The following is a 14,458-nucleotide window of genomic DNA, read 5'->3' on the forward strand; positions in this document are numbered from 1 at the left end:
TTCAAAGTGTGTACTTGTGCCTTGGAGTGGATGTGGCGGGTAAGTTGATCATTTTCACCACGATTGTATTTTCCTAAGCAGACAGGAATTTATTTGCTCATGTCTGTGTCCTGGGTACATTTCAGAGAGCTGCCAATGACTAGAGCATCACTTCATACATTGAGAGAACGTTTTATAGATGCGCACCCTGCATCTAGCCGTATGAGAGTGGTGCAGAACTGACTGGCCCAGGTGATGAGAGCTGGGAAGGGAATCTGTTTCTCTCCTGCCTTCTTGCTGTGCCTCACCTGCTGGCCTGACCCTTTGCACTTTTGCGCACACAGCGCAGGGTTTGAGGCTGCCTCTTCTCTTTGGTGCGTGGGTGGAGAAATGTGACTCATTTTTAATTTGGAAAACAAATCCATTCCAGAAAGGCTGAGAGGTGAGTTTGCTAGACCTGCCAGTTAAAAGATGGGATAGGGGTGGCCGGGGGGTATGTAAGCAATAAATCTCCCCCCACCCCAGACCCACCTGGCGGTTGGACATTCCCCCCCCCCCCCTTTAACTGCGAGAAGGCAGGCCTTAGGGCTCTAACACCCAGTACTCCTATTGCTCAGGAGGTGGGGACCTCGCGCGCTGAGCGTCTCATTCCATGAAGTCTCTCTGTCTCACCCCCCTCCCCCCACCCCAGCTTGATTCTGTCACTTTAAGTCCAGCCCCTGAGAGATAGCCAATAGGAGCCAAACTATACATCAGTCTCCCAGCCTTAAAGCTACAGTAGGGTTAGTGGGCTCCAAGTCTCTTGTGCCCCAGCCTCCTCCACGGCTTCGCATCCCCTCTGCCCGCTCTCTCCGGAGCGTGCGGATGAGTGGAGCGCTGGGCTGTGCGCGCACGGCTCTCTGCCTCCCTCTCCCCCGCCGCGGCCGCCTCCTCCCACTCTGCGTTCTCGCGCTCACTGTGCCCTGCCCGGGCTCGCACCTTGCCCGTGCCCTTCACTCGCTCTTCCGCGTGATTTCCCCGCCGCCTTTCTCTACCAACTGGGAATGCTAAAACGGGACTGATGGACGTGTCCGAACTCTGCATCCCGGACCCCCTCGGCTACCACAACCAGTAGGTGCCCTGCTTCTCGGTCTGTCTGTCCTTCTGCCCGTCTGGCAGTCTCTGTCCTGGGGATCGCAGTTCCTTTTCTGCACATTCTTGTGTAAAAGTGGAAGGGACTTCTGGGGGGCACTTGGGGGACGAAGGAGGGGAAAAGCCGCACACTTCTGGGTTTCTTTCTAGGGCATAAACCCACCTCTAACTTTTTCCCGCACCCCCTTTTACAAATCCACACTTTCAGGCAAGAGTGGCGCTTTCTCATGCACTTTCTCCCTTTCTCTCTCCTCTCTGATCTTGCTCCGGGGTGAGAAAATATTTGAGTTTTTGTGGAATGGAGCAAGAAGGGAGGCAGAAGCCCAGAACAGGTGCAGGGATGTGGTTGCAAGGATGTCCTGTCCTGTCAGAGAAAGCCTTTCCCGCGGGCGCTTTGTTTTATTATTTCCATCCTGGGGACCAAAAATGATCCCGGCAAGAGAGAGAAAATCGAACGTGCCGCGGCGGTTTGGAAACTGCGGGCGGCCAGTGCCGCTCTCGCCTCGCGGTCTCCGTGGGGCGCCCCGAGGGTGCGCACGTGGCGCGGCGGATCCAGGGCGCCCGGGGGATGCGGGCCCGGCGCTGCGTCGTAGGCAAAGTTCGTTCTCGGCTTTGGGGGAGGCTGTGCCCAGCGGAACAGAAGGGCACGATTTCCCTGCTCCGAGGCGGCTTTGCGCTCGCGGTGCCAGAACCTGGGGTTATCCGAGCGGCGTGGGCGCGGGCGGCAGCCGGCGCCGCGAGAAGCGACTCTCAGAAACCGCGGGTCCCCAGCCCCGGGGCAGCGCGCCAAGAGCGCAGAGTGGGAAAGTGAACTGATCGCCCAAGCAGCGGGTGGTCAACCCGCGTGTCATGTCCGGGCTCTCGGGGATCCCACTCTATCCACCTACGGTTTCCCTCCCGACACCCTCCACGGTCGCCGCTCCACCTGCTCGGGTACCTGCCCAGGTCTCCCCTTGGGCGCTGCGCACCCCACGGCGCCCCCGGCGGGTGTCCCGGAGGCAGGTTGTGTGCGCGTGCAAAGTGGTCCCTTGGAAGGCTTAATAATAATAATACATAAAACTCTAGGTTCTTACGGACAGCTTTCCTGCTTAACTTTGTGCTCATCTTCCTCTTTTTTTTCTGACGCAAACTAAACTCTCCAAGTCAGCGTTTCTCCAGTTCCACCGTGCTTTCATTTGTGTACCACTCGCTTTCCCCCTCCCCCCAAGAACCACGACTACATCTCTAAAATAAATACTCTGGATCATGTGGGGTCCCAGGAAGTACCTAACCCCTCTCCTGGCTGCACGAAGCACCTCCACCACGGTGCACCCCGCTTGAGAGAGAGGGCAGCTGTCCACAGCATGGCTTGTGTTGTTGACCAGACTGTTCCTGCTTCTAGTTTGGGGATTTTCCCCACTCCACCCTGGGGCAGAGGGCCTTTTAGATGCCACCAGAATGTCGGCAGAAGGCGCTGGTCTGGGATAGGAATCCTTAATAATAATGGATTCCGATTTCCATCAGCTTGAAAAGTGGCTTTCATTCCTTTTAAAGGTTAGATTCTAGCTGGGGTGGGGATAGGGTGGGAGAACCTGAGGTTAGTGAGGCTGTGGACAGTATTTGGTGCTTGTGGAGCATTTCCTTACATAAAATGATCAAGTATGACAAATATTGGATATTTAAATTATTAAGGCTCCCTCTCTCCAGAGGTGACTTCTTTAGTTGAGCATGAAATACTTATGTATTTGTTCCTGGCTCAAGTCATAGTCAATAAATATGAAAATTTGTATGAAGGAAGTACATTCTTTGCTTATGCTTACCAGGAAAGCAAGGAGTGAGATGGAGGCTTTAACAGCTGGGTAATTCATCGAGTTGACGGCAGCCCTGACTGGAGTTTGAGGAGAAATATGGGCAAAAAGGCAATGTCAGGGAAGCAGCAGAAGGAAGTCAGGGAGCTGAGGTCCTGGGGGTCTGGGAAAGGTTTGAGATAGAAATCATTTATAAACTAAGCCTGACAGAGGTTTAGATCCCCAACCCTTTCCGTTTTGTTTTGTTTTGTTTTGTTTTGTTTTGTTTTGTTTTTTGCAAAGAATTAGCTTGTCCCTCCATGGGGCACAGGAAAAGCCAAAAATATACCTGCTGTCTCCACTGAGGAATTGAGCACCCCTGTGAGATGTCATTTCTCAAAGCCCAGGACCCACTGGGCAGCAGCCCAGGCATTGATGAGCTGGCCTCTTATACATATATGTGCCGCCTGGGGAGGGTCTGCGTGTGCTGTGGCGCAGAGGGGCATCATTTCAAGGACGAGCTTGTGGAGGTCTGGGGCTGGTGTCTGGGGAGACATCTTTCTGACCTCTACCCCACGGCTTTGTGACACAGCTTTAGAGCCATGGGTAGTAAAGTAACAGAGCGGGGGACTGGATTCTTTGGTTTGGTAGAAGGATAGTAGGACAAAGCCATTCATTATAGTGCCGGCATTTCCCAGGGAACATACAGTAAGTGGGTTCGTGTATGCTCTGCTCACAGTTTTGACCCCTGTGGATTGGCTGACATTCCCAGACTTGAGAAAACCCAAGGGCACAGGGACTAGAGTTGAGGGAGGAGGAACTCTCTGGTCCTCCCTTTTGCTTCTAACACATAGAGAGCATTTGTTAATGCTGTAGAATCATTCTCACTTTCCCAGGTGAGAAATGAACACACACAGAGAGAAACATACGTACCTTCCTACCTTGCTCTCCTTCATTTTCATTTTCCTGTAGCCAATCCTGTAGGTGACTCCATTACCCATTCTAATCAATATTTTATGTACATATATAATCACCCAGAGTGGGAGGCAGCGTGCTCGCCTGTGTGTGCCTGTGTACAAATGGGTCCATGACTGGACCAGCTGGAGACCCACGGCAAACAGTCCAGAGAGCAAGGGGGGCTATCTTCCCCACCGTCCGATGACCACTTTGCTGTTGTTAAAGAAATAAAGAACAAATTGTCCTGAAGGTAAAATATGTGGGTTCACACGTAGGAAAAATGCCACATGGTAATTCAGAGTCAGTGACCCGGAGAAAAACAAAGGGGGAAATTAATTTTTAATGGTACATTTAAAAATAAATCAGAGTGAGGACATTAGTCTCGGTTTTCCAAGGGAGGGGCTCTAGGAAATAAACCTTTATGTGCCTGTCAGCCTTCTGGAGGTGTGCGCTGCCATGGAAGAGGATGGGTGATAGGAGGTGGGAGGTGTTCAGGCCTGAAGGCGATGAACTGGGAGGAGACATTAGGTCAACGCTGGAGGGCCCCGGTCCCGGGTAAGGCCCTTTCCAGCTCAGTGAGATCCTGACATCACTGGAAATTTCCTCTTGGAGTTTGTTACTTCCCCCAACCCTTTTCATTTTAGAAACAATCCTTTATTTTGCTGATAATGAGGACATATGAAAAAGATCTGTTCCAAAAAAAAAAGCACAGAGAAACAACCTGGCCACAAAACAGGAACCTTTTTATTCTATTGATTTGGAGTAATCAATAAATATTCCATTTAGTCTGGGAGAGGAGGGGCAGAGGGGACTTTCGGGGAAAGCACTTCAAAGGAGGTGGCGGTGACAGAGATTTCATGTCACACCCTGCCTTCTCAGAGCACCCCTGGCCCTAGCTCGGGGGCCCTTATAACTTTGTCCTGCGTGTGCTCCATTCATATTCCTGATAACTGGACATTTTGCCAAGTGGTTTTTAAAGATAATCTAAACTCATTGAGAAAGTTTGTCCCCTTCCTCAGCCCTCTGCTGAATGCCTTGTTTCTTTTGAGCAAAGATCTGCCTACTTCTGATGGGCCGGAGGAAGGATGCGTGTGACAGAGAGACATTGAGGGAGCATGTACATTGGGGAGGGCGGTGGAGTTGGCCATGAATGCATAGGATTCAGAAGGAGACAGAATTCGAAGACAGTAGACAAGCAAGAAACAGGATGCTTTTGGCCTGACTCTGCAGCGCCCTTCTCTAGAACTTGTCTCCCCAAGTCCTTTAAGCGACTTCTTAAAAATGATTAAAATTCTTTTTGGTTCCAAATTTAAGGGAAGAGATGGCAGATATTTAGACCATAATGTCCTCCTTCCAAGTAAAGCCCACACCACACCTTGATTGCCTCCATTCTGGTGTTCCCCAACACCTACCGGCCATCGTCGAGTCTCTGTCCATTTCTTTCTGAAGTGAGACCCTCGTAATGCTCTTCCTGCTGAGCAGGAGCTCTGCCCAGAATTAGCGAGGATGCCGCACAGCTCCCCTGGGAGCTTCTGTCGTAGAGTCTGGTGGCTCTTGACTGAATGTTACTGGGGTGGGGAGCCCCAGCTTGACTTGAATGCTCAACCTCTGGGGTCCTCCAGTGACACTACAGCCCCTAGAGGTGCTGCCAGTGCAGGGTCTAAGGAAGGACCCCAGGAAGCCAGGAGAGTACAAATTAAGAATGGGCTGGAACTAGCCAAATCTGGCCCGGAATCTTCCTGAACATCCTGCCTGTTTGCCCTTGAAGGCTTTTGCCGATTTCTAGAGATAAATCAAAGACCTTTTTAGTATGTATGCGCTGGTGACCCCTGATTGGTCTCTGTCTCTGGTGAGTTTCCCCTTCCTCAGCCCCAGCAGCCTTAGACCTCTGGGGACAGTCACAGATATGGTCTTCCCTCAGAGGAGGGACCCATAGGCTTTGGGTGGCCCTGGTGTCCCCTGTCCCCTGGCATGGGTGGGGTGGGATTATATCCTTTTAGCCCCGTCAGCTGGTATGGCTTCGTCCCTGTGCGGGGAGGTTGTGGTGTTTATAATTGCAAATGTAATTAGCAGACCAGCTCTGGGGGACTGGGAGGCTCAACTTCTCTGCACATCACGGTGACCCCTGTAATGGCTGGCCCGGCAGATTAACCCTCACCGGGCCAGCCTGCCTCCTGCCACTGGTGAGGCTGCTGACCTTTTCTAATAATGGCAGGGCTGTCCTGGGACCAGACACCTTCCGTGGAGGGGTTGTCAGGGCAATGACTGGGAGAGATCCGTAGTTGGGAGGATTTTTTCTTCCCCAGGGCACTGCGCTAGTGACCTTTGCCTCTTGAGACACTGTCACCCTGGGCAGCAGGCTGTGCTGGGCCATTTCTTCTCTCGTGTTCCTGGCCATACTGGAAGGATGTGACGGAAGGACTGTGAGTGCATGCTGGTCAGTTCTGTGGCTCTAAAGGGACTCATTGTGACTTCCATCTGGTGCTCCTGGGCTCAGCGGGCAGTAGCTTGTATTCACCCATCTCATCAGCTTCTTCTCAGAGCCAGCTTTGGGGAGGTGACTGTTCGCTGGCTCCTGGACTCTGAGCAGGTGTTCCACAGAGCTGGACTGCTTCGGGTAGGGAGGCTGGTCATAGGAGAGCACAGGCTCAATTTGTTTCTGAGAACAGAGACCTCCCCAGTTAACCATCCAACAAAAGGACACCAAAACACCAGACAAGTGGGGAACATGGAGCTGCATAGTCTTTTCCCTCCCTCCTATGAGTGTACTTGTATTTGCCTCTCTAGGGTGCCCTTCTGTACTGATCAGGATTAAAATCATCAAGGGTCCTAACAGGACCTTTCTTTATAAGTCATTGCTTAACAGAGTGTCAAGCCCTTCTGTGCTGCCAGTAAAGCCCCTGTTGTAGAGGATGTTTCTGAACCTCGAAACATCAAAAGCCGTGTCCACCCCTAAGAGAGTTTCCACCGTGGGAAACCTGTGTGTGCACATGTGTGAGTGTGTTCCGGTGGGTAGTCCCCTTTAAGATGGGGTGACAGTGGACAGGGGTCTCTGCTATTTAAACATGTTCCTGCTGACTGCTATACCCCTTGGCTGGGCTGAGGTCTGGCTGTGACCACATTCCAGCAGGGGCTGCCATGCCTTGGGATTGGTTCGTCCATGGTGCAAAGGGGACTGCAGGGGCACCTGCTAGGTGGCTGTCCCTCTGGTTTGCCCAGAGGATTTCAGTCTTAAGAGCCTCTCTGCAATTTTCTGGCCTGGGTAGGGCTGGGGCAGACCCCAGAGAGGGAGAGAAGGAAGTCCTGCCCTTCTCCAGGATAACAGATGGCCACACTCAGAGGAGCATTTGGGCCATTCTGTTCCAGGTTCCCGACTTCCCCTTCTCTCCCTGGAAATAGCCATTGACAGGTTGTGGCTTAAAGAGTCAACTGTTTTCTTAAATCAAGGAAAATCATACTGGTTAATCAGCCCATGGGATGTTCACTATGGAGTTGGACTAGGTGGAAAAAAATTATTGGCCAAATGTTTTAAATTCAGAATTGTCTGAGTTTGAGTTAAAATTGTATAAATCTAAAACAAAAGTTTTCCTGGGGCTCAGAGATAGAATTTTTTCATTTCATTTTGCTGTGCTTTTAAACCTATACACATTTTGGTCTGAAAGTTTCTTTTTTTTTAAAAAAAATGTCTTTCCTTTGTTCCTTAGGACTTTAAAATACTCTATTCAATATTGTCATTCAGCATCCCCGGGACTGAACCTTTTCAGGGAATGGTTTTCTGGAAAATTTTATTTTATTTCTCAATGTCATTTCATTCAGAGGTCAAAAGGCAGTTAAACAAACTCCAACAAGCCTTTGTTTTTATCTTCTGATTTCAAATGTGATCAATTTTTATTTAAAATCGTATCAGAGACCTCTCCTACCAATTATAGTGGCAGTCAGCCTCGTGCCTGACCATTGGTGTTTACCAAAATCCTGCATTTAAAACTGTACGAATGTGAAGTGTCAAATTGAATTCAATCTTTTCTATCAAGGAAACGATGAGTTTAAAAACCCCAAATACCAAATGTGGTTTTAACTTGGTTCTTTTATTTTTAATGGCTTGAATTGGCTTGAGTTCATAAATTAGTTTTTATGTTTTATTCTTTTTGTTAATTCATTTTGAAATTTTTATTGTTTTTTTTGGCATTTTCATCTGGCTTATGCTTTAAAAATGATGCCTGATAAAGGGTTTTTGAGAATCATTGGCCTTTTGATGTGTTCTTGGTTTCTGAAGGGCAAAGAACAAGGAAATACAGGTGTAAGGAAATGCTATAGGAGAGGATGGAAGGGGTGAAGAAGCATGATCTTTTAGATGAGATTTCTCTCGTGTTTTACAATTTAGCATTTTCTTTTGTCTTCATTTTTTCCCCTCTATTTTTATTCCAACTTGCTGTAGTTTGCCCTTGTCCTTTTGTCCCTCCTTGACTGTTTTGGAGGAAGGAGTGTAGGTGTGTGGTCTGCCTGTGTGTGAGTGTGTGTGTGTCTGTATGGCTGGCTGAGCTGTTCAGAGGTGCTGAGCATGATTAGTTGGGTAAAGTCCCAAAGCAGAATGCCTATAATTGGCCCCCCTGTTCTGATTCAGCCATCAATACCTTTATTCATGGTCGCTGGCTGGCTCATGTTTTGGTGAAAAAAACAAGAAGGGTGTAGACCTGCTGTTTACAGACAAATTTCGGGTGGTCTGTTTGTTATCTGAGGAGCGTGGTGATAGGGGCTGCAGGTATGGGTGAGGATATGAAGAAGCACTAAACTTTATGCAAAACCAATTTTTAAATCCCTCCCCTCATCTCACCGCCTATGCTTGGAACCCTAGTTTGGGATCTTGGTGATGCACAGTAAATGAGCTGTTGTATGCTTTTGTTTTTGTCTTCCTAATCGATCAGCAGAAAACATTTCCTTTTGATGGTGAAACAGGACTTCAGCATGCAGAGCGCAGTATTTATCCTCTTACTTTTAGCTTCACTCTTTGTCATTTGTCTCTTGGGTTTGTTGACATTGTCTACCTAAGCAGTCAAGCTAACAAGCTTTGGCAGAAAGAACACTGCTTTTACAGAAATAGTAGCAATTTTAATGTGATGGTTATAATAATTGTGATTACAGTAATCACAGCTTGTACCTTTTTCTTCCCAAAAAGCGCAAAGCAATTCTCGTAACCATTTTTCTCATAGTAGCTGGATGAGGGTGGCCGTTTCTTGCTCCCAAACATAAATATCTTCATGCAAACATAAACATGCAAAGGCTGCAGGTTTGCGTGTCTGAATTCACCCAGGAGCAAAAACTGCCTGGTCTCTGAATACGAACAGGCAGGTAGAGGAGAATACGGTGTTAACCACCTGGCCCCCCTGAGAAAAGCTGGGTGCTTTGCCTTTGAACGAAGATGGGAGAAGTGTTTCTTGTAAGTGATGCTGTGCCAAGTTTGACCCCACTACCGCCGGCTTCTATGCCCCGTGCCATGCTCTGCCTCCCAGTTTCCCCTTGCTCCTTGGTTCCTCTGGCTGCATTCTCATGACAGGTTTGCAGACCAAAGGCACAGAGAGGACAAGGGGGGATTATGACTTGGCGCATGTGAATATCTGGGAGAAGAACTGTGTGAAGAGAGAGGCAAAGTCATCTCTCCACCCTTGATCGCCTTCTTGGCCATTTGGCTTCTATGAGGCCGTTGTCCCTGCTCCTGAGTACCTCAACCTGCACTATGGAGGCGATTAGAGGGAGGTCATCAGGGAACTGACCTCTCTGAATTTCCGTGACCCTTCTTGTGATGCTTCATGGCGACTCCCAGACCTGAAGCCTGCTCACCTACAGACCATGCTCATCTGTGCGTTACTTTAGAATCCATCAATGCTTTTGTTATTTCCTCTCTCATTTCCTTTTTTGTATATGTATCGTGGAACGAAGAAGCAGCTCTGCTTCACCTAATATTCCAGGGTCCCATAGCTGTCTGTATTTTTTTTCCATCTTAATATTCTTACTCATGTTCTTACTCATAGTTTCTTTTCCTCAGGAAAAAAAAAAAACAAACAACCAAACCTCAAAGCTTTGGATTATTAATTGATTATTAACTGATTTTACAAACAAAACATTCCACCCCCAAGGAATGCAAGCAAGACTCTGGCTGTGCTGCTCAGGTTGAGATCTGCTTTCCCCCTCAATCGGTGAGAAATTTTATATCTTCAATTCCCTTGTCGGACCCCGAGTAAAAAATTAATTCATGAATAATAAAAACCAATCAGTCTTGTTGAGTTTAAGAAGGATTAGGAGAAAGGGTGTTTTTTCTTACAGAGAACATTTGGAATCTGTGTGTCACTGTCACCGAGTGTTTGGGGGTGGCTTGAGCGAAGCCTTTATTCACGGCAAATGAGCTGTTGATTATCCTGAGTATAACACATCTTCCTCAGTTGTTAAGGCCAGCTTACTGCTGACTGTTACGGGGTTCCTACTCACTGCTCTCCCACCATCCCGTACTCCAAGCCAGTGATAATTCACTGAAATTAAGACAGTTTCCTGTGTAAGTGGCATATAACCAAATAGCAACCGACCTGGCCTTTGCATTATGAATAAGCCCATTTGTTGATGGGATGGAGTCCTTCTTGGTTTTCTTCCCCTTTCTTTCTCAGGAAATAATTGACCAGAAATTTACATGCTTTTCCCAGAACTACAGAAATTAGATGTGTAGATTCTCTTTTCAGTTTCCACTAATAGTATCTACCTCCCAGGGTTGTTTTGAAGATTTAGTCAGAGGACAAGCACCAGGCATATAGTAGGTGTGCATTAAATGTCCAGTGTTATTAACTTTTTGATGTTATCTTTGGGGCATTACTTTTTATTCCTTTGACATAATCTCACAATTATAGTCTTCCCTACAGTGAGACTGGGGTGCTTGAACTGACTACTTTGTTTAATGTGATCAATATGGCTTGCGTGTCAATATATAACACAAGGGGATTAAAGAAGGAATTACAGTTTGGGATGGAGAGGATGAATAGGAAATTTTCCTCTGAATGAATCCCTATATTTTCAGTAGGGCTGTCCAGTAAAATACAGGATACCCAGTTAAATGTGAATTTTACATAAATGTGAGTATCTTTTTTTGTATAAGTAAATCCTATGCAATGCTTGTTAAATCTGGCAACCCTATCTACCCATGACTGTTTTTCTTAAAATAGTCTGATAAGAAACACATTGCCCTTATTTTTTTTCTGCTTTTGACCAAGCCTGAAAGATTAATTCTAGGTTCGGTTTTTTAATTTTTTTTTTTTTTTTTTTTGTGACGGAGTCTCACTCTGTCACCCAGGCTGGAGTGCAGTGACACGATCTCGGCTCACTGTAACCTCTGCCTCCCGGGTTCAAGCGATTCTCCTGCCTCAGCCTCCTGAGTAGCTGGGACTACAGGTGTGTGCCACCACACCTGGCTACTAATTATTTTGTATTTTTAGTAGAGACGGGGTTTCACCATGTTGGCCAGGTTGGTCTCAAACTCCTGACTTCAGGTGATCTGCCTGCCTCTGCCTCCAAATGACCATCTTTAACATTTTACGAATATGAATGTGTTAGGCTGGCCGTGCCCTTAGATAAGGCAGTGGGTAAGTTCCATTGACCAGATATATTGATAGAGTTACAATTAAGTAAATAAATCTGCTGAATGAGGTCTCCTAACAGCACCCAGGGCTACTGAATTTTGCCTTAGGGAGGAACAGGGTAAGTCAAGTCTTTTTGGGAAACTGTCTGTGCCTGATGTTTCCCTGACAAACGGGTTGGGGTGCTGGACTGCCAGAACCTGAGACCCCAGAAACTGGAAGTTACCCTTGCCCCACCCTGGAGGCCAAAGCAGCAGCTCTCCCTACCTCCCCACACAAGGACAGAAGGCTGACCCTTGTGAGGGTCTCCCAGGAGGCTGAGGGGAAGCAGCCCAAATCAGTGTTAGGTGATGGATCAGGGAGGGTTAGGACTCCAAACCTGAAGCAGAGCTAGTTGAGAGCATGGATGAACCAGGGCTCGCCAACAGGGTACCAGCGGACCCCAGCTTCCCCTCATTCACCTCTCAGAACAGCACAGTCGCACAGCCTTGGTAAACACAACCATTGTTTTAAGCCTGATGCCCTCACAGCCCAGGGTACGGGGAATGGAAGAGCTCTAGAGCCCCCTACAGGCACTCACTGGCACTGCACCCCATGGGTGACAGTTCTGCAACAGAGCCTTCCCTTGGTGGGGTGTATGGAGAATCCCAGGGAGTGAGCCTTCAGAAGCTCAGGGGTGAGCTCAGGACCCTGGCTTTAGAAAGCAGCTCTGGTTTTCACCTTTCCGAGCCCTGCTCCATGCAATTTAGCACTGCAGCTGCCTTGTAGTGTGGTATTCCTCCCAAGCCCCACCATGCATGCAGGCACACCTACACACCACACACTCACTGCCTCCGTGGCTTGCCTGACCTCCAGACGGGCTGGAAAGTGCTCAGGTCTGATTCAGTTTGAGGAATGCCCTCGAGCTGCTGAATATGCAGAAGCCGTGCAGCCAGCACCATTTTCAGAGCCAGATACTGGTGTTCAGATGCTCTTCTCCAAGCCACCTAATTCTCTGGGGAATCATTTTAGGATTTGATGTAAGAAAAGTGTCTGAGGGGGGATAGGAGAGCTAAATATAAAGTGTAAGGCCAGAGATGGGTGATTGTAATAGTAATAGTTGTAGTAGTTGACATTTATTGAGCATTTACTGTGTGTCAGGCTTTGTCCTAAGAATATTTCATGTATGAAATCATCACTTCCTCACAACAATCCTAGGAAGTAGGTATTATTATCATCCCCCATTTCACAGGTAAAGAAACTGAGGTACAGAGACGTTAAGTCATTTGCCCAAGGTCACACAGCTGACAAAGCTAGGATTTGCACAGAGGCAGTCTGGGTGTGTGCCTGCACTCCTCACTCCGATGTTATGTGTTTCTCATTGCATCTAGAATTTCAGCTTTCTTTCATTCTTTTTTTTTTTTTTTTTTTTTTTTGAGATGGAGTCTCACTCTGTGGCCCAGGCTGGAGTGCAGTGGTGCAATCTCGGCTCACTGCAAGCTCTGCCTCCCAGGTTCACGCTGTTCTCCTGCCTCAGCCTCCCGAGTAGCTGGGACTATAGGCGCCTGCCACCATGCCTGGCTAATTTTTTGTATTTTTAGTAAAGAAGGGGCTTCACTGTTCATCCTGTTAGCCAGGATGGTTCTGATCTCCTGACCTCGTGATCCATCTGCCTCAGCCTCCCAAAGTGCTGGGATTACAGGCGTGAGCCACTGCACCCGGCCTAGAATTTCAGCTTTCTAACTCCTGCCTTCAGAACACCTTGTGTGGATCTAACACTTGGGCAAAATTTAAGGTGGTGGTGGAGGGGGAAAAGACCAAGACCCATGTCTTGGTTCTGAAAAAAATAAGGTGGAAGAATTGCTGCACAGAGTCAGACCTCTCATCCCCCAGGTCAGCTTCCATCCTTGTCCTCGGCACAGGAGAAAGCTGTAGGAAGGAACTTTTGGTCTTCTGACATCATCGTCCAAGGGCCCATGCCCAGCCTCTGGAGGCCACTTAGTGGTTTGACCCCCTCCATGCCTCTCCTGGAGTCTATCATAAACATATTTTGAAGCCGACTTCCCTCTTCTCAGCTTGCATTTTCTCCTGTTCCTTGCCTTCCCATCATTCTCTATCGCCCATTCTCCAACGGCTCCCAAGTCTGAGTCTCAGTGCCCTACCTTGGTGCCCGTCTTGGATTCCCGCAGGCACCACACAGCAGCACGTGCAAAATCAAAGACAGCATCACACTCTAAACCTGCTTCTCCTCATGTCTCTTTAGGCAGGGACCCCCCTACCAAGCCAAGATATGGAGCGTATCTTCAGTTCTTCCCTCCTGCTCTTCATTGTTGAGTCCCCTCCTACATCTGGAAAACTTTTACCTATGTATACACCTCAGATTTAGTCATTCTTGTATTGCTTCCCCCAACCCTGGTCTGCTTAGCGAACTTCTATTTATCCTTTAAAACCCTGCTCAGGTATCCCCCTCTGTGTGGAGACATCCCTGACTTCTCCCTGGGGGAATTAGTCTTTCTCCTTGCAGCTGTTCTCTGTCTCATGCCCCTGACTGGGTTACAATCTGTTGGATTTGAATATTTGCTTATTTTTTCTCCTAGATCATGAGGTCCTAGAGTCCAAGTTCATCTCTGTGTCCCCAGTGACACAGAGTGGGTGTTTAATAAATGTTGGTTGAGCTAACCTGAGGGGATTGGAAGTAGTTAAAGGGGAGCCCTTGGGGGAAAAGAGGGAGAAAGAAGGGCCTGGGAAGAGGTAACCAGGAGAGCACTGGTTCTGCCACATCTTTTGCCCTGGTTGAGACATGGAGGCAGCTCTGGCTTGGGGAGCATTATATCCTTCTGGGAGGCAATGCAGTGTTGGGGTTAAGAGGGAAAACCCTAGCTCCAGACTAACTGAATTGAAATCCTGGTCCCAATGGTGCGCTGGAACCAGCTCAAACCAGCTCAGGAGAGCTCACTGTTAAATATTCAGCAGTTTTGTGGGCTGATGGTCAAACACAATCATTATTAAAAATTAAATGGTATAAACTTATAA

The 14,458-nt window shown here is 48.1% G+C and overlaps 1 protein-coding gene across 2 annotated transcripts in view; it reads left to right on the top strand.

Moving 5' to 3' along the window:
- ESRRB (estrogen related receptor beta) overlaps positions 1-14,458 on the top strand; it is a 191,979-nt gene that overhangs the window by 65,375 nt on the left and 112,146 nt on the right. Inside the window, exon 1 of one of the 2 annotated variants that reach the window (XM_055097309.2) lies at positions 772-1,089. The exons of the other annotated variant lie outside the window; for it this stretch is intronic. Within the exon in view, the coding sequence (XP_054953284.1) occupies positions 1,040-1,089 (50 nt within the window). The 5' untranslated portion in view covers positions 772-1,039. Of the gene's footprint in view, positions 1-771; positions 1,090-14,458 lie in introns of those variants that run through there. 2 annotated transcript variants of the gene reach the window in all.

Source organism: Pan paniscus, chromosome 15 (genome assembly GCF_029289425.2).
Source record: "Pan paniscus chromosome 15, NHGRI_mPanPan1-v2.0_pri, whole genome shotgun sequence".
Classification (NCBI taxonomy): Eukaryota; Metazoa; Chordata; class Mammalia; order Primates; family Hominidae; genus Pan; species Pan paniscus.